General features: G+C 36.2%; 1 protein-coding gene across 1 annotated transcript; it reads left to right on the top strand.

Moving 5' to 3' along the window:
- Positions 1-2,815: 2,815 nt before the first annotated feature.
- ND-ASHI (NADH:ubiquinone oxidoreductase subunit ASHI) lies at positions 2,816-18,495 on the top strand. The gene is made up of 4 exons (XM_071588271.1): positions 2,816-2,947; positions 6,335-6,555; positions 16,088-16,246; positions 18,231-18,495. The coding sequence occupies exons 1-4, from the start codon at positions 2,866-2,868 to the stop codon at positions 18,288-18,290; spliced, it is 522 nt and encodes a 173-aa protein (XP_071444372.1). The 5' UTR covers positions 2,816-2,865; the 3' UTR covers positions 18,291-18,495.
- Positions 18,496-20,563: the final 2,068 nt, after the last annotated feature.

Genomic DNA, 20,563 nt, shown 5'->3' with positions numbered 1-20,563 from the left:
AACAAGGTCCATTAGATTCACAGTTTCAGTGGCTATTCTCTGTGCACTATAATATGTTGAATTTTATTCTCACATAGCCTATAGTATTCTTTACTGGGGTTCATCATCTAAGGCCTTGGCTATTTTCAGGGTCCAGAAAAAAAAACCATTCGGCTAATGAGTTTTGCAAAGCACAATGCCCTTTACTGTCACTTTAAAAAATTTGATGTATTGCCAGTGTCATGTATTTATATTTTCCATGTAGTAGTACATACAAAAAGAAGCTGAGTAAGTGAAAAATTGTGACATCCACAAATATTCTACAATGAGCAGCTTCATGTTTTATATGTACATACAAAAAATGCAGGTGCTGGCCCAAATTTTATGGGCCTTTAACTTAATAATAAACTCCCAGCTGAGATTAAGGCCCATAAAAATCTGGCTGCATTTAAAGTCAATCTACTTAGATTGTTAACATTAAAAATGTTTTATTCAATTGCTGAATTTCTTGATTATGCCTGTTATGTCTCGTATCCACATATGTATGTTGTCACTTTCCCCTGACGTGTCTTATATTGTGTAACAGTTGTAACTACTTGATCGCTGGACAGATAAAATGTATTATTATTAATGCTCTGCATTCATCTTTCCTGCCTTCTTTGGATTTCTCCCAACAACACTTAGACTCCTCCCCCAAAATGGCTACTACTTCTACGTTTATTTCAATCTCTTTTACCTTTCCCTCGTTCACATCTCATAAGTCTCCAATCCACATCTTGCTTCAAAGGCCAAGTTTCTGATCTATACTACTTACTTGCATATTTACACACTACTTACAACTCCATACCAAAGAAGTTTTTATGTAACATCCTTACGAAATGACTCTGTCATTGATCCCTTCCTTCTTATTAAAATTTCTTTGGCTAACGCAACTTTTTTTATGTCCCTACTTTACCAAAACACTTTCATGATAGGGAAATTGTTCCAGCTGCTCAAGTTGCTGCCCTCCCATTTAAACATTTAATGCAGCTTTCTTTTTCAAAAATCGTATAGGTTGTTTTTATTTACATTAATCTCATGACACAACTATCAAAATTGATTTTCTAACATACTTAGCAAAAATTGTAATGCCTTAACTGACTGGCTAACAAAAGCTTCATTATCCGCTAATCCAAATACCCAACTTAACTCTTCACATCCTGACTCTCCATCTACCACATTCACTTTAGCAACCTGAGGTTAACAGATAATTGGTAAACCACAAATCTTCCACTCATTTGCAAATTTTATCAAATGACTCATCTTATTTTAACCTGATTAAGAATAGCATTCATGATACTGATACAATAACTGATGTTCTGATAATCATTTGAGCTGAAAGTGAATTCAAGTCAAATGATTCGGTCCTCATATTCTAATTGTAAGAGCTGTTAGGTAAAACTTTGAATGTCTATTAAACAAATACCAATGTGCAAGTTCCTTGGAATGTATTTTTCTTTCAATATATCCTGGGAACAAAAGGTATCCGATTTACAACATAAACTTAACATTTCTTGCCGAGACAGCTAAGACACACAGTGGGTATTGAAGTCTTAATAAAGCATAATTCTGGTGAATTCTATTTTATGTTTTAAGGGTCATCCCATGCGTTAAATAAGTTCCCTAAAGGTCAGAAAAGAATAACCTGAATTATGATCTTTCGGCATTACAGCCCACCCTCAACCCAATATTTAATTCAATAAAAATTCTCCAGGTTCTTTGTATGTGTATGCTTTATCCATCTCCCCCTCGTTCTTGCAAAAGACAATACATCTCCGTAAATTTTCTTCCAATTCAGACGCTCATTCTCACCTTCTATGAACCAAATATTACTCACACAGCATGCCAGTCTGGATAGATAAAATGAAACTGGGCCTCGATGGATGATTATACAGCTGCATTATAGACTTTCTACTAACCTTTTAACTCTAAGAGTACTTAATCTTTTAAGGTCAAATAGAAGAGTAACCTTAACGAAAAAATGCATTACTCTTATGATGAATTAAAGGGCGACAAATCCATTAATTTTACTGTATGTATTATGACTTTTACTCCTCATAAATTTTGCACGTGCCTCAAATCTTTTTCGGTATCCCTTATATCTTGTCTTTTAATGCTCATTGATCTGCGAAAATACACTAAATCATTATTACCATCTTGACTGCACTCCCGTTCCCAGATATTCATTTCGATTATTTTACTAATTATAGATTAATCACGTGTATCCTTCTTTCCTTAACCAAAACTAATCATCCCCCAATTTATATTTACCCGCTTAATGATGATCACTTAAGCTGCGTGCGAAATGAAGCTTTGTGTTCTTTAATCCTCACATATTGCTGCCTCATCCTTTCTTGGGATGGGAACCAAGCTGACCTGACTACGTTCCGGCCAAATTCTCCCTCTTAATTCTACGAATTATTCTATAAAACCTTCCTTCTTCCTGCTACTAAACGCTTAAGTAGTTCCGCGGGAATATAGTCTACCTCCATGGTCTTACTTGATTACAATTCCAAAAATGACATTTCTCCCTCGCCATCAAGGTACAAACACCAACTTCGAGTTCGATTGTTCTCATGCATGGCGGCCTTTCCCTCTTTTGGTGAGCTAGCTGTTATAATTATTAAATTCCATTCATTCCGCAAAGGTTGTATGGAGACTAGATTAATCTTTCTGTGATTTTAATCGTCACAGAAGACAATCAATTTGGATCCATGTCTCGTAAATGTCATATTCAACAGCACGCCTCTATTGACGAAATGATACACCACGTATTTCACCACTCCGCCATATTTTTACTCTATTTCGGTTGCCATATAAAAATTCGTTTCCCTTTTGTTAGGAAATATGGCTGCGCTGCTGAAGTTGGGAAGGCATCAAAACCTTTTCGGTTTTCGATCATTGCTAGCGGCTCAGTCCGTTAGAAACCGTTAGTATTTAATGGTGTACCTTAGCTTTATAATTATATGTTGTTTTATTTTTTATATTTGGTTCTCTATTTATATTTTGTTCTATCATTAAATATTATTATACCACCATAGATCTCCAAATTAATACTATTTTAATTAAGGACAATGTTCGGTTGTTAAAGATAATAGCCGTGAATATATAGAGCATATTCATTTTATTAACACATGGCAGTTCTAATTATATTATAGGTGTAAACTGTAATCATCAATGATTGCTAGGTACATGTTGGTAACCCAAAACAGTTAATAATTATTCAGTGTTTACAGTGGTGTCATTGAACGCAAGGGTGGATAAAGCGGGGGCTTTACTGGTTTTTACCTGGGGAATTATTTTGGCTTCAGTAATGTTTGCTGAATCCTATTGCAGAAAATAATTTTGGATTTCTGCTCACAGTGCATTCAAGTATCCAATTTAAGTTTGCGGCATCGAAATAAGTACTATTGGTTTAAAAGTAGCCATTACATTTTTATAGGATTAAAGGGCTTAAAGTTGTGAAAATCTGAACATTCCCGGTCCCTTTGAGAAGTTCGTAGTCGTTACTGTACAGACATTACACACGAGTGGGTGCATAGAAAATACAGCACAAAGAATTCTCTTGTAGTATGTTAACTATGTGGGTGTCAGAGATGAGTCACATTTGAATTGTGAAGTGATTTTTTTGTATAATATCGCCGAAAACAGTTGATAGTTAATTACTAATATCTTAAATAAACCTATACTGCAATTTCTCCTGCATTGCATTCCAAGGTCTACTGAATCTAGCATTGTAGTTTCTCAAAGGGGCATCGAAAACTGGACGCAATGGAATAGTTTGACAGGAGGTAATGTAAGTACTTTTTATCCACGTGATTTTAATATTTATGGGTGTACTGTCAACTGCATGGAAGATACGCTATACGACAGCTAGCGGTGTGACAAGTATCGAAAAACCTTTTCAGTCCACAAAAGAAATTATTCGGTAGAATGAAAGGAAAAATATACTTGCTCACCTTGTCGATGCTTTGTGATGATCAATAGACAGAAAGCTCTCTATGAATTCGAGAAATACCATTAAAAACCAAAGTAAAATATATATTTATGAATAAAATAGGTATGTATTGGAGGGATAGGTGACTTATCTGCAACGTGTACTTATCTCAGACTGCTCATGCAAGTGGCAGATGCTGATCGGAATGGGCAGGGTTAGGAAGAGGAGGGGAGATGGTTTCACCTTTATCACCTGTACTGATATGTACGTTGTGGACGAAGTGGTACAGAGGCATGGGAAGACCTGGACATAGGAATGATAGTTGGCATAAAATCAGGTTTGTGGATGATCAAGCTTCACCTTGTCTTTAGGCTTTATGCATTGCTGAGCATTTTGGAAAGACAGTGTAAAAGGTATGGAATGAAAATAAATGTAAACAAGAAAAAGCTTTTTCGGTTTTCAAGAAAGAGAAAACAAAGTTATGTATTGAAATAGGAGTTCATAGTATAAATTACAGATTCAGTTGTGATGTGATGGAACTGTTCCATTAGAACAGAGATGAAGACTATTACAATATTCCACTTAATAATCATTGAGTAGAAAATTGTAATAGTCTTTGTCTCAGTTCATAAACTAGAGCAGGGGAAGTTTGTGTACCTCGGAAGTTTTTTTGGAACAAAATAGTTGAAGTAGTAGGGACATAAAGAGAAGAATTGTGTTTGGCAAAGAAGCTTTCACAAAGAGACATTTATGACAGGGACATAGAGTGAGGATGTTAAGAAAAGCCTCGTCAAAACTTGGTTATGGAGCATGGGTTTGTATGGTGCCTTTGAAATGTGAACGCGGACAAGGTTGGGTTATGGTGGGGGAGTAGAGAGGATTGTTAAGAGAAATACAAAGGAGTAGGATGGATGCGGAGTAGTTTTGGTAGATGATGGGATTTTGAAGCTTTTTTGATAGATGGGAGAATGTTAGGCAAATGAGGAAGAGTAGGATTAGGATAGATTTGTTGGATGGAATGAAGGTAGTAAGGAAGTATATAGAGTTTAAAAGTGGCTTATGGTAATGTAGGATGACAGGTTGTGTCCTGTGAGAGAGTTAAGGCAAGTATTATTGTACCATTGGGTAGTCTGTGTCCACCCAAAACTTACCCCAACCATTTACCATTAATAATAATATTTGTGAATGAATACAGTCTCAAAGTGAGACTGGAAATATTAGCACAGAATTCCACCATAAAAATGTAAACACTGATTGGTTCATTCAGTTAAAACGTTGTGCAATGCTGATGTTTTTTATTAGATTACATTTTGTACTTTGGGAAGTTTTGATTTACCATTGCCTATTATTGTTCATTGAGTCCTTGGTTTTTGTATTAGGTACATTGCTTTATGTGTCACCCATCAATGCAGGGGGTCTTGGAGAAGATCTGTATGTATGTGAATATGTTATGTATAAACTCAAATAACAACTATTTTTTAGTAATAATTATGCATCTTGCTGACAATGAATGGTTGATTCTGTCTTGAGATACCCCTATATATATATATGCCTTGGCTGGCTATGGCATCAATATAAATAACTATGCATTTCATGATAGGCTTTCATAGAATAGCTTATTTTTTATAGAGTATACCTGAAGAGTGATGAATTTGGTACTAAATCAATACCTGTCCTTGGATCACATTTTTAAATAGGGAAGGAATTAAAAAAATAAACAATCTGATTGTGTTATTTTCTTTATCTTGCGTTGTGAATTTGATTCCAACAGCATATATTAACATAATTATGGGGTTATATATATGCATCCCAGGAAACTTAAGCTGACATAACAATAATTTGGGTGCCTTTGTTGAAGCTTCTATGTAATGCATGTATATATTAAAAAAAATCAATATATTATAAAATAAGCCCTGGTAATTTCAGAAAACCATTTATGCAAACTATTACTATTTTCTGGCATCAGAAAGGGTTAATTGTAACCTTGTTGCAATTAACTCTTCTGATATTCCACTTTCAGAATTTGCGATCAAAAAGCATTTTATCAGATTTGGCATTTTAGTTTTGAGGGTTTAGATTTTGTTTCTGCATTGAACATTGTCCCGTACATCTTAATTTACATTATTGAAAACTAGAAGCCTTTAACAGGAAGTATGTGAGCCAACAGTTCATGGAATAAAATTCTCCAATATTGAATCTGGGTCTACAGTTGACATTACCAGGGAGAAAAGTGTACATGTAGGTCCTTAAAAGGCAAGTGTAGAGCCATGCTCATAGGTGTATATTTATGGACAAGGATTTCTCTTTTCATCTTTAACTTGTTTTGACAAAGTTGGTTTTTATTTGCCAATACTTGTGTTTTACATATTTTACGAGCAGATTGGAATAAGGATTGGAAGCCAGCTCCATATCCAAAAACTGCTGAGGAGCGTGAGGCAGCTGCCAAAAAGTATGGCCTCCTTCCATCAGAATACCAACCTTATCCAGATGATGGTATTGGCCATGGAGATTACCCCCTGTTGCCACCTAACTCAGCTGAAAGCAGGGATCCCTACCACCCTTGGGATTTGCCAGACTTAAAGAAAAATTTTCATGAAGTTGTAAGTGGGTTTTCATCCTGTAACTTTATCATAATTTCTTGCTAGTTCCAATATATGCTGTGTTGCTAACTATCTCTTATCATTATATATTTGTTGATGTATAATTCCTTCCCCTATTCATTTATCTGAGATGTGTAGGGAGAATTATGAACCAGTCATTTTCCTCTTTAATATGCTTAAATTTCTAATAATTACAAATGTAATTTTATTTTCTCCGAATGGGGCATGTACAGGGTCCGTACAGTGTGTCAGGACTGGTTCCAAAAATCGAAATTTATTGCAGTTATCGTTACAATTACTTAATAATCTTCAAAATACATTCCTCCTGCATTGATACACTTAGTTTGGCATGTCTGCCACTCGTCAAAAGCCCACTGGAAGTCTTGTTTCTGGAATACTGTTGAGAGCCTTTGTTGTTGCCGCTTGAACCGCCTCAATGGAGCTGAACCGTTATCCTTTGAGCTCCCTTTTTATTCGTGGAAACACAAAAAAGTCAGATAGAGCCAGGCCGTGGCTGTAGGGGGGGTGAGGCAACGTTGCCACGCCGAATTTCGTCAACAGCACACTTTCCTCATCGCATGAGCCTCGGTTACAATAGTGTGGACGGTTCCGACTGAATGGCCGGTCTCCTCACTGATGAGAGCGATGGTTAAATGCCTGTCAGAGTCCAAAACTTTTTTCACTTTGGCCACCTGAGCATTGGTTCGAGCGGTCGTCGGGTGTCTGACGCTGTGCTTGTCTTCGATGAGCTCCCAGCCTTACTTAAACATTTTGTACCACTCAAAAACTCTTGCGCGGCTGAAGGCATCATCCCCATAAGCCTGTTTAATGAGTTAAAGGGTCTATGATGCAGATTTCTCGAGTTTAACGCAAAACTTCACGGCTTAGCGTTGCTCGGCGGTGCAATCCATGATGGCACGTCGACACCACAAACAATCACCTGTCACCAAAATCCATCTCCTGTCTCAATGCTTGCCCAGAGGCAACTGAACTAAAGTGCACCTGAGTGGTGGGGGACCCCTCTACCGAGATGACAGGTCATCCACCTCTCCGTTGAGGCTGCAGCAAACCAGTCACGATACTTATTGTATGGACCCTGTGAGTACTTATTTGTTGAAAAAATGATTGGTAAGGCTAAAGTGAAGTAAAAGTCCTCTTACGGGGTTCCAAGTTGTCCTAAAACCTTTGTATCAGAATTTTTTTCACAAATCACTTTCATAAGAAGGCAAAGATTATGTTGATTGCTCTCAGAGGTAGTCTTGAAATTGTTTTATGTGGTCTTTCTACATAAATACATATCATTGTTGTCTGAACTGGGTTTCAGATTTGAATCTATGATGAAAAACCCCAATGAGAGCATACAGGTTTGGAAAGGATGCAAATTTTTTCATGTTCAAAAGAATAAAGGTATGGGGGGATCTTTGATTTGCTTTGGGATCCAAAACTCAAAGTTTTGTTGCAAATCGAAATATCTAAAGATGAAATAAAATTCTCTGATGAAAACATTGTACATGTGCCAAGCATGGTAAACTTTTGGGGACATAGTTTGTACCTAGAGCCTGGTGACGTATGCAGCATGCAACTGGAAAATGTTATTGCAAAATGCAGCATTGCTTTGTAACAAGGTGCTATTTTAGATCTAGTCTGCATAAGCTAATGTAAAAACTTTAGGAAAGAGGGAGAGAATTTATCAGTTGAGTTGAATTTATTTGCATATAATTGCACGAAAGGAAAATGTGACTCTAGCAAGATGTATTAGGTGATGATTGAGAAATAGGTAGATGAAGAGAGAATAAACCACAAATTACTGTAAACTTCACTTTAGGACACCTTGAATATACAGTTTCTTATTATTTACATTATTTTCTTCATGCCCCTATGTTTTCCATAGCATCACAGTTTATTAATTTTCCATTAAAATTAGACTTAAGATATGACACTTGTTTTAGCTATTACTCTGGAAGTTCTCCATTGTATAGATACCAGAAACTCAGCAATGCCACAATTAATATTAATTGCCGACCATGGTTACATGACCTACTGATGATGCCACACATTGAGATTAGACTCCAAATTTTGAAGGGATTTATCTTCCTGTACTGCGATGTGGAAGGTAATGGGAAACCACCCCATTATTCTCCCTAGAATATGCAGCCTTGTCTTGCATTCGAAATAAAGTAGAATGGAAAAGATATATGCTGCAGTAAACCAATCCTAGGACTGAAATACTAAAAAAAAAACATTTCTGGGCCAAAAGAGTGTTATTGCATTATTTTTTGCAATTTAACAGTGCCAGTATGAAAATATTTAAGGCTATTCATGCGTCACTTTTTAAGTCAGTTACTCATTTAAATACTATCATTTTCAAATCATAAAGAAGCAGTCGCAATATATTCCTTTGTTCTGCTGCAAGAAATAAAAGTAACTACAAATACTTTGTCAATTCTGTTCTGCATCTGCTTAAATTTATTAATTCCTTTATAAAACATGTAAGTAACTGCATTTCCTATAATATGGAATTATGTCCGGTTTTGCATGGACACAACTGCCAAATAAATATTTGGTAACTCCCTACAAAATACTCACCAGTAACCTACTTCACTTCAAGTCCTCCTTCATCTCTGTGTACTTCCTTCCTCCCTTCATTCTGTCCAACATTCCTATCCTATTCCTTCCCTTTCCTCGTTTGCCTAACATTCTCCCCTCTATTACAGTCTTTAAATATCTCACTGCCGATCAATATGCCCTTCATCCTATTTTCCTGCCTCCTTAGGACGTCTCCCAACAAACCCCTCTCCTCATACCTAGTTCTTCATTTGTTTTCCTGTCGGTCCATTTCACCTTCTCCATCCTCCACAACCACATTTCAAAAGCCTCCAATCTGCATCTCTCCTCCTGCTTCAGTGACCACATTTCTGCGCCGTACATAATTACACTCCTTATCAAAGTTTGGATTAATCTTTTCTGAACATCCTTCCTCAACGTCCTTGTGATCAACTCCCTCCTCCTCGTGAAAGCCTCTTTCCTAAGTGCAATTCTTCTCCTTACGTCCCTACTACTTTGACCGTTTTAGTCCAAAGTACTTCCGAGATACGTTAACTGTTCTATCTGCTCTTATTTTTTACCCTCCTATTTTAATATTTAGCTTGGCCTTTTTCTTTCAGGTAAATCGCATAACCTTTGTTTTAATGAAATTAAGAATACAAAGTAACTTTCCACTGTTCTTTATTAGCATACAACCGGTTTCAACGCTCAAGCGTCATCATCAGGTACAAAATAAACAGTCGCAGTTCACTTATATACCAATCATGAGGGAGAGGAGGGGTGGGTGAGAGAGGGGGGGACAAGGAGGAGGCGAAAGAAAATGGAGTTGCGATTGGCGTTGATGGGGAGGGGGAATAGGGGTGTTAAGTGTCAGGACAGGTGTTTGGTTGGTTTGGAGTGGGGTGGGGTGGGTGGGGGGGGGGGTTTGTCGGGTCTATCTGTGAGGAAAAGGGGTACTTCCAGGATTGGGGAGAGGTATTCAAACAATAAATCATTAACCACATGACCCGTTTTTAAGTTCTTTTTGATTTCAAATTCTTCCCACTTGTCCATCCTCATTCCTTTTTCACTCTTTTGTAACAGTTCTGGGTTATGTACAACCTGAATTCCCAATGCGAAAGTATCAAGTTCACTTGTGAGAAAGAACAGAATAATCAATTAAATTTTTTAGATATCACAGTGTCGAGAAAGGGACGGGACTTTGATTTTGCAATTTTTCGGAAAAGTACCACCACAGACCTCATCATCCCCTCCAACTCCCGTCATCACATATCGCATAAGCTTTCCACTTTTCATTTCCTTTTAAACAGACTGTTAGCCATCCCCCTTTCCAAAAGTAATTTTGCTAAAGAACTCAAAACGATTAAGGGTTTAGCAATGAAAAATGGTTGCAAAGAAAATTAAGTGGACAAAATGCTACAAAGAAAATGTTCCTCCAAAGCACACAATCTTTTGTTCAAACCTATTAATACAGAGGAAATAGGTTACAAATGGTGCAAACTCCCATATTATGGTTTAATTTCACAGAAGTTAGCTAACCTTTTTCCTAGAGAGAAATTTCAAATAGCTTTTTATTATAATAATAATTTTAAATCATTCTTGAATAACACTAAAGACAAAATATGTACGCAAAATAAAAGTGGTGTGTATAAGTTAACTCGTGGGGACTGTGGTGCTATATATATAGGTCAAACGGGGAGGTCATTAAAGACACGGGTGGAGGAACACAAATGCTGTTTTAGAACTTGTGACCTAAAACAATCGCACTTCGCTAAACATTTATGGGAAGAAAACCATGGGAGTGATTTCAACCCAGAACTGTTACATAAGAGTGAAAAAGGAATGAGGATGGACAAGTGGGAAGAATTTGAAATCAAAAAGAACTTAAAAACGGGTCATGTGGTTAATGATTTATTGTTTGATTACCTCTCCCCAATCCTGGAAGTACCCCTTTCCCTAACAGATAGACCCGAAAAACCCCCCCACCCACCCCACCCCACTCTAAACCAACCAAACACCTGTCCTGACACTTAACACCCCTCTTCCCCCTCCCCATCAACGCCAATCGCAACTCCATTTTCTTTCGCCTCCTCCTCGTCCCCCCCTCTCTCACCCACCCCTCCTCTCCCTCATGATTGGTATATAAGTGAACTGCGACTGATTTATTTTGTACCTGATGATGACGCTTGAGTGTTGAAACCGGTTGTACGCTAATAAAGAACAGTGGAAAGTTACTTTGTATTCTTAATTTCTTTAACATGAATTTCCACAAGGTTGAGACAGAATTGAACCCCAGAAACAATTGAACCTTTGTTTTATTTATATTGATTCTCATCCTGTATCAATTGCACTAAATTTCCGATTCACTTAGCGATGGTTGCAATCCCTTAGCTGGCTGACAATTTAAAGCATGGTCATCAGCAAACCTAACTGATTTTATGAATTCCTCGCCCACTTTCATTCCTACCTCCAGTTCTTCCCATGCCTCTGTAATCATTTTCTCCACATATACGTTGAACAGTACTGGTGATAATGGACAACCCTGCCTTATACCTCTTCCTAACCCTGCCCATCCAGACTCCATTCCCCACTCGCACCTGGGCAGTCTGAGACATGTACAGGTTGTGGATTAGCCTCCTGTTCCTCCAACCCATTCCTATTTTCTTCAATATACTCTTTAGTTTTTCCAAATTTACTCTACCAAACGCTTTTTCGAAATCTACGAAACAGGCAAATACGTCCTGGTAGTATTCTATATTCCTCTGGATTAGTAATCTCATCACTGCAATGGCATCACACGTACCTCTCCCCTTCCTAAACCCAAACTGATCATCCCCTAAGTAATCATTTGCCCTACTCTATCCTTTTGTTTATGATCTTGAGAACAACTTTAGCTACGTGGGATATCAAACTTATTGTCCTGTAGTCCTCAGATGATCTATCCTTTACCTTTTTTGGAATAGGAACTAAGACTGATCTCATAAAGTCTTCGGGCCAGATTCCTTCCTCATAGGTACTACAAAACAGCCCATATAGTCTTTTCCTCCCACATTTTTCTTAGCCTTTAAGTGGTTCCACAGGAATATTGTGTACCCCCATGGCCTTATTTAATTTCATCTCCCTTAATGCCCTTTCTATGTCATCGTCAACTATGTCTGGAACTAAGTCATCTTCCTCTACATCATGTTCTCTTTCTGTGTCTAACCTTGTTGGCCTAACTTCTTTACCATATAGTTCTTCTACATATTCTTTCCCTCTCTCTTGGATCTTTTCTGAGTCAACTATTATCTTACTTGACTTATCTCTAATGTTAGCACAGATCCACCCTTCTTACTTCTCGATAGTATGATAGCTGTAGCGATATAGCCATATGATAGTGCACCAACCCTTCTTCTGCAAACTTTCCATATCCTCGCACTGCATCTTCCACCATGCCTCTTTTGCTTTATTTGTTTCCCATCTCAAATTATTATTTAACTCTTTGTACTTCCTTTTGCCTAGCTCTGTGTTTACACCCTTCTATTTTCTTCTCTCATCTATCTTTGTAATCATCTCATCCGTGATCTATGATTTCCTTGTCCTTTTCCCATAAATGGTTCCTATAGTTTCATTTACGGCTATTGATATCCCTTTTTCAATGTATTCCAATTTTTCTTTGATAGTACTCAGCTTTTTACCGTCATCCATGATTTTTTCTACACCTGCTGATACTCCTTCCTTGTCAGTCCATTTAATGCTTCTACATTCCATTTCCTAAGCCGCTGCCCCTGCCTTATCTTTTTGAAATGGACACTTCACATCATTACAATCAAATTGTGGTCAGAGTCTGCATCTGCTCCTGGGAAGCTGTGCGAATTAATCACACTGTTCCTAAACCTATGCCTAACCAGAATATAATCTAAGTGATACCTTAATGAGTCACCTGGCATTTTCCATGTATACCTACGCTTTTTGTAGTGTCAAAACCAAGTGTTGGTGTTGGCTAACCCCTGTCTCCTGCCGAACTCAATTGCTTTCTCCCTGCAGTCATTCCTTTAGCCTAAACCATAGTCCCCCACCTCATCACTATCTAATGTTTCCCTGCAGGAACACACGCGGTTATGTCCTCTAATTGATCGTATATCCTATCGACCTCTTCTTCCTTATGGTTGCTCGGTGGCATGTATACCTGAATAATAACCAAGTTTGTCGGTTCTGCTTTTATTTCTATTAGTAATAATCTATCCGTTACCTGCTCTATGTTGACTACGCTTCTTCCTACCTCTTTATTAAATACAATGGCAACCCCTCGTTGGCTCTCGTCCCCACCGCTGTATATTATTCTATAATTATCACTCCAGTAATCCCCGCTATCCTTCCATCTCACCTCGCATAGACCTAAAATATCTATATTTCCTCTTTCCATCTCTCGCTTAATATTCTCCAATTTTACTGTCCTCAACATTGGCCTAACATTCCAAGTTCCTATTCAAACTAATTTGTTCTTTTTCTACGTCTTCTCTTTTGCTGCTGTCACTTATCCTTTGCAAGGGTTTCGTGGGATGACGACCGCTGAAGCCTTGCCTCTCCCACTTGCTGGGCATGACACATGGTTGATTGGGCTGAGTCCTGTTGTTGGGTGGACTAATATTCTGTATAGTGTCCATCTTTATATACCTGTGAATAATAATTGAGGTCGTGTAATAATTGTGTTCTCCATCAGTACCCGTACATTTGGTGGCACTGACATATACATGTGATTAAGGCGAATCTCCTTAAAACTCATTCACTTTTTTGATTAAAAATTGCGGGTCTTTTTTCCTTGTTAAAAATGTTATTGGTGGATATGTGAACATGTACTTGTGCATGAGAGTATAGCAGATTTGAATTCCTTCTGCTTTATCTATCCGAAATGGTAGATCACATTGGAGAGATTCATTTCTTGGTCTGTGTGGAGGGACCTTGGGTATGACTAATTGTGAAAAAAATACCAATATGTAATTATTGGTATATTTAAAAACTGTTGTTATATGTAACGGGTGTATTGTGAAAAAATACTCATAATCTATTCGAAGAATTTTCTCTTGAAAAAATTGATACTATTGATTACCGTAAAAATTACTTTTATCATTTGATAATGATAGATGTTGGTTGCTGGAATGGTTGAAGATACAAAAGATAGTTGGTTAATTTATGCATTCACTTTCCTTAGGGCATTGACTTTCCAGTTCCAAATTTACTTGGTTGAAAGGGTAGCAGCTAATATATAATGTAATGTGATTTCACGCAAAATGTAGCTTTTTGTCATTGGAGGTGTCAAGGGGATATTTTTGGCAACTTTCTTCTATGAAGATATTCCACAAGTTTGATGGGCAACTTGATCCCTCATAATTTATTGAGCTGGATTGGTGAACGGCCTAATTGTCAAGGTCACAGTGGGCCTCTTTAGAATATGCCTATTTGTCATCAGCATTGCTTTTCAATCAAGAATGAAGTTTTTTTAACTTGTGGATATAAATTGATTGCTACTGCCTGGTGTCCCCATTTTGTGAATTGCTCTTTCCCTAATTACTGGATTTTGAGCAGTTTAGCATTTTTAGAATTTGGGGACAATTGGATGAGGTTACGTCAAGGGAAATGTTAATTGAAGGATTCTATTTACAGAAACTTGAAACAATCTGAAGCTACTAAACTGATCTTATAGTATAAAATGTTACCCTAGTCATATTTACAAGGGGTGGCTAAAATGTACTGAAATGCTGATATTTTTCTGTGAATTGTGTATTGAAAACTATCACTGTTTTAATATTCTGTGATATGGATATCATATCTAAGAGTATTACTGTCTGATATTATCATTAGGAAACTTAATTTCTGAATTTTTAAGTAAATACATTTAATATTAGAAAATTCTTACCATCAAGCATTGACAGTAAATTATAAAGGGGTAATTATTGTCATTTACTGGTATATTTTGTGGTGTCATTGTTAATTTTATCAATGACTTTTATGTATGCTGTTAAAACATTTGAGTTAGCAGAATACCTCTCTGATGCAGAAAATTTTATTAGTTTCTTTTGTGGTATGCTCTGTTGAAGGTAATTTCATTTTTACCCTTCAATTAAACTAATATCGGAAAAACTGAAAAAGTCTTTTTTTATAATAAGATGTCATTTCAGGTACCTTATATTTGAATCTTTAAAGCTTCCCTTTCTTTGTTGTGTAAACAGTGTGCATAGCACTTACTTCAGCCTTTTCAGTTCATGATCCATGTTTGTAAGCCTGCATATTATAATAGGTTAAGTGGTGATAGACAGTGTTAGCCAATAACCTTACTATGTGGGAACATGAGTGATGGCCTCCCTCCAGAGGGAATGATGGGGGATGGATGGGTAAAAGGTAGAAGGGAACAGAGGATGGGAATGGATGGATATATGCTTGTCCATTGAATTGATTCCTCAAATGGCAGAAATATATGTATGCAGGAAAGTGAAAGAAATGATAATGTTTCAGGTGCAGCAATGTTCCAATTGATGATTTAAGAGGTGAACAAGAAAGTAAAGAAGTAAAATTAGGACTATTTTCTGAATCCCATCCTAGACATTGTAACTAGATGCAGCTCACATTTATCTAGGCTAGAACAGAATATTTAAAAATAATTCTTGGTTACATTGGCAAACTATTACTGCCAGCAAAGCATAAAAGTCACACCTTGAGAAGTTGGATATAATAGTTCAGCTCAACTTGATTAAGTCAAATGTACTATAATTTTTACCTCCTTGGGTAGTTGAATACACTGTGTATAGCTAGTGCATAATATTTTGCTGACGTAATGGTAAAAGCCACATAATACAAGGTGAAGGGGGAATGTATAATGCATCTCACAAAAGGCGCTGAAATTCAGAACTCATTTCATTTTATACTTGCCATGAATTATGAATCTTGACAATAATTAGAGCATGATTGATTTACGATGATTGAAAGCATTATTTTATTTTCCATCTTTCAGCTTCAAGCAGATGCTGATATGTATGGTGAAGATCGAATTGATGCATCCTCAACTCCACATCCATCTGCAAAGTCCCAATGGGCAGCGTTCCTTGGAGTAATGGGTGGACTTCTTGGATTGTACTTACTTTTGGATGACTACAAACTGTTTAGGCCTGTGGTAAGATGTACCTTAGTTTCTTTCCAATGAGTAATTGCCTCTTTATTGGAGTTAACAAATAATTAAATCAGTAATGATTGCTACATTAGTTCTACTCTATTAAGGAAGATGTTAGTTGAAAGTTAAGTATAGGTGTGCAGAAACTTAAGAATTGGAGTTCATTTAAAAGTGGGCAGGGTAATGTAGAATTTTTCATTGCTTCATTTCCCTACAAAATTTAGAAACAGTGCCGTAATCAAGGTGTGGAATAAAGATAATGTCTCCTTTAAACAACTTGCATGATATAGTTGATGTATTGACAGTTATGTTTTGGAAATGGTGCCATGTTTTTGGTTACTGAACAGCACAGCTGTGCAATAAGCCCTAGGCATTCCCTCATGTGTACGATTTTTTTGAGATTGCTGAAAAAGAGGAATGCCAGCTGATGTCGACTAGGTACTTCATTGTAGATGAGTTTCTGAGGGATCTAATTCTATGTGATATGTTATCATATTTTGAGGTAATAGCAACTGACATGGAATCATTTCTGATAAATGTTGTTCCTGATAATCTCCTTATGCTTTTTGGAAGAGTCAAGCTCCAGTGTGTGTACCGCAATGCAATGGTTTATGAAGAAGCAGTATGTGTGAAAGTTAATGGTTGACGGCAAAGCTAATTCTCCCTGTTTTGAATGCTGACATTGGTTTTGCCACGAAAGCATAGATAATGAAAAAAAATGTCACAGATGTGCCAGTTGAGGTATCCAGGGACTCCCAGGAAAGACTGCCGCAGCTGGTTAAGAAAACGCTTGAACTTCCTCAAGGAAGTACAAACTGAAGGCATTCTCTTCCTGTGCCCCATAAGTAACTTTAGATAAGGACTAAAGCAAAGAAGGATCTTACGACATATTTGGTGGACACAACTGAAACGATTTTCATAATACTGGTGAAGTTGCATATAGGCAATTCAAAAGAGTGCCAAAATCATGTGGTCAGGCCCTGAAATCTTTTAACACCACAGATCATCATTTGCATATCATATGTGTTAGATTATCTGAAAATTATGTAATGCAAATGCTGTCCCAAAGATTTTGGAGTATTTCTACCTACCAATCTGTTCACTTGGTCATTTAGATCTAGAGTGGGATATTTTTGGTGAACAGAGAGGGCATTGTAGACACTCTGAGGGAAGGTTCACTTATAAATAACATGCTGCTTTCCATCCTTACTTCCAATGACCTCCACCAAGAAGCTATGAAAAACAAACAAGATATGACAAATAATTTTGAATGAAGCAATTTCATAGAATGGTACATGTGCATGGAAGATTAAGTGGATATCATAATGATATTAACCCTTTTAAGTGCCGAATTTGCTGCAAGGAGACCAAATTTCCTGGCACACATTGAATTGCATCAAATTTGCCCTTTGTTTATGGGAATTCATTTTTAAAGTTTGGGATTTGATATTATTTATACTAAGACATACTTTTGGCTGAAATTAGAATCATTCTTGAATTGAAAATGTGTTTATAAAAAACAGTATTTATGTTTTGAAAAAATGTTATTTAATTGTCGACTGTAATGAAATTTCATGTCTTCCAAATCTGGGGATGTGGTAGTTCAGTGGGGCAGATCGCTGGGCTACTGCCTGGAGGGCCAGATTTTGATTCAGGGTTACACCTTTAGGCACCCTCAGCTTCACCCAATCTATGTAATTATTTTGGTACCAGATCTTCCCGGGAAACCATAGACTCAGGGAAAGGAACTGGCCCCCTGTATGAATTTCACGTGCTGTTGTGCTTAGTATTTGGTGAACTCTGTTCCTTCTTATCAAACCAGTATTCGGTTTAATGACAGTGATATTGGTATCCAATTTTGGCACTCAGTAGATAATTCAAAATTGTAATTTAAGTTTATTTAAGAAAAAGTGAGATGATTAAATTGTTTGAAATGGTAAAATTATGTATTCTAATTTTTTCTTTTGTTATTTCTTTTTAAATTTAGCTTCCCAAATCATATCCCAGTGATGGCAAAACACATTATACTTTTGAACCTGCTAACTGATTAGAAGCAGCTTAATAGAGAGAGCACCAACCTACTCAAGAGGAAGTTTATGTTGATAAAATTTCTCAGTAATTTGTAAATAAAATGAAATGACATTTCTGAATGAAGGAAGTATGTAAAGAAGTGCTAATGTTAATTTCCACCATATTTATGCAAGTGATGGTTAGTTATGTGGCTTTACAATAAAGTTTCATGGTTATCTAAATGGAAAGTTTTTTATTTTTGGATAAGTCAACCTCCAGCATCTAATTAAGTCCTAAATTGTTTCTTGTATTTTTGGATATTGATAAACTGGTTGCAAATATACGGCGATGGCCAAATTTTCAAGGCATTAGATGGGCCAGTGAAATTGAATTTCCATTTTTCTGATGTTATTATCCTTCTTAGTGCAAAAAAATGTCTTTTGTTAAATTAATTGTATGTATTTACCTTTTGTGTATGTATGTATCTTTAAGAACAAGTTGAGATATGTCTTGAAGTTTTAGAATAATGGAAACTCAGCTTATCAAAGTCAGCCTTTCAGTTTGACGAAGCCACAAAATTGGAAGGCCTGTTTTTGGTCAATCATTTATTATACTGCAAAACTTCTTATGAAAAACATTTTATCTTTTATTTCATAATACTGTGGCAGCTATGTTCACTACCTAGATAATAAACAGAAGGATTATAATGTTGGTGGTTGATTAGAAGTAAACATTTTCAAAAAGTAGCTTTATCCTGTGTTTTTTCATTTCTTGAACCAATGTTTTTTAGAATGGATTTACAATAAAGTATACTCAATGCTCCTTTGACTGATAAATGGTAAACATTTTCCATTTTTCATCGTTTTGCATTTCCTCCTGATCATTATGTCCATTTCATGAACTTTTTCATGGTGGCATCACTTTATTAAGTTAAGGTCTGATATGATTGTGATACCCAAATATTTTGTGTGGACAGTATTGGCCATTTGGACACCCTCTAGTGCACAACTTGAGTTCTGATTGTTCTCTTTTAGCAATATTTTAATATATTTTTTAGTTTTTTATATTAATCTCCATTTAGTGAGAGAACAACTTGTGAATGGTGTATGAATTGCTTGAAAGTATTTTGTGAATTCTTTGGCTCTTTATTCCTTTTGAAATCATATTATCTCAGCAGGAAGTACTTTACCTGTTTGTGCTTGAATTAAAATAATGGACTAGTTCTGAATCATATTTTTATCTTCCATTTTATTGTAAAATGTTGCTGCTTTAAATTTATTTGGCATATTGAACTCAATGAAATGTTTTCATAAAAGCATAAAACGATGACATCTATGGGTCTGCATGAATTCTCTGTGGTCTTTACTAAGTGACAGAGTTTTAATATTTCGATGAAAGTTCTGCCTAAAAAATTCCCAAAAATATGGTAAATATCTCATTTAGTAAATGTGCTGCTGCAAAACTTGAAATGCATTGGCCTAACAGGGATGTTGCACCTCTGCTAATAGATGTATGCATACTTGTACATTGTATCTCTACTGATAAACTTCAATGGAGTCTATCGGCATTCAACCTAAAGTTGTATGAAAGCGTTTTAGAGGTAAAATAAATGGTTACAATCAACACAAATTTGGTAGTTATCAAAATAATAACAGAAAATAAATACGTATAAAAAGTTAAAATTATAATAACCTCATGAGATCTCAAGAGAGAAGAATCTTGTACAATATTGAATTAAAACTTTAATTCATGAACTATGCTGCAGAATATGAAAACAAGGCTGCTGAATGGCAAATAGCCTCAGTGACAAACATTTCTGGAATTGTACCATGAGTAAATGATATTATATTGTTGAATAATAATTTTTGTACCAGCTAATTTTTAATAAATGAATTCAATTTTCTTGGTATTAAGTGTTAACATCAAATTAATTTTTTCTTGCCTGTCTGATATAAGTATTTTTCGTAAATTCGAACTTGAAAAATCAAAGTACGTTGGTTATGGGCCACGAAATATGGTGCTTAATCTTCAGCAACAGAACACTGCAGACCATAATTTATCAGTATGAATATTCGGACTTTATTGCATGTATTTGTATAAAATATTGATTTATGTAAAATATAGTTTACATTTGTTTCCCCAAGACGTGGAGTGCATGATTTATAACTTCAGAATGACGAACCACATCTCCATGTGTAACTGCAGAAAAAACAATTTCAGAATTACTTGAATAATTTTGGTACAGAATTATGAATTCAACTGCTTTAGACCGCTAGAAATACAAGCCAAATTAAAAAAAAACTTGTATAA

This window comes from Hetaerina americana, unplaced genomic scaffold (assembly GCF_022747635.1).
Source record: "Hetaerina americana unplaced genomic scaffold, ioHetAmer1.1.p SCAF_3, whole genome shotgun sequence".
NCBI classification, from domain to species: Eukaryota; Metazoa; Arthropoda; class Insecta; order Odonata; family Calopterygidae; genus Hetaerina; species Hetaerina americana.
This window is presented reverse-complemented; position numbering and strand designations above follow the sequence as displayed.

What these genes read in the sequence shown, in the direction of transcription:
- ND-ASHI (XM_071588271.1), top strand. Translation starts at nt 2,866, where the DNA reads ATGGCTGCGCTGCTGAAGTTGGGAAGGCATCAAAACCTTTTCGGTTTT. An exon ending in AGAAAAATTTTCATGAAGTT is followed by an intron (nt 6,556 to 16,087) that starts GTAAGTGGGTTT and finishes TCCATCTTTCAG; the next exon opens with CTTCAAGCAGATGCTGATAT. An exon ending in ACAAACTGTTTAGGCCTGTG is followed by an intron (nt 16,247 to 18,230) that starts GTAAGATGTACC and finishes TTTTAAATTTAG; the next exon opens with CTTCCCAAATCATATCCCAG.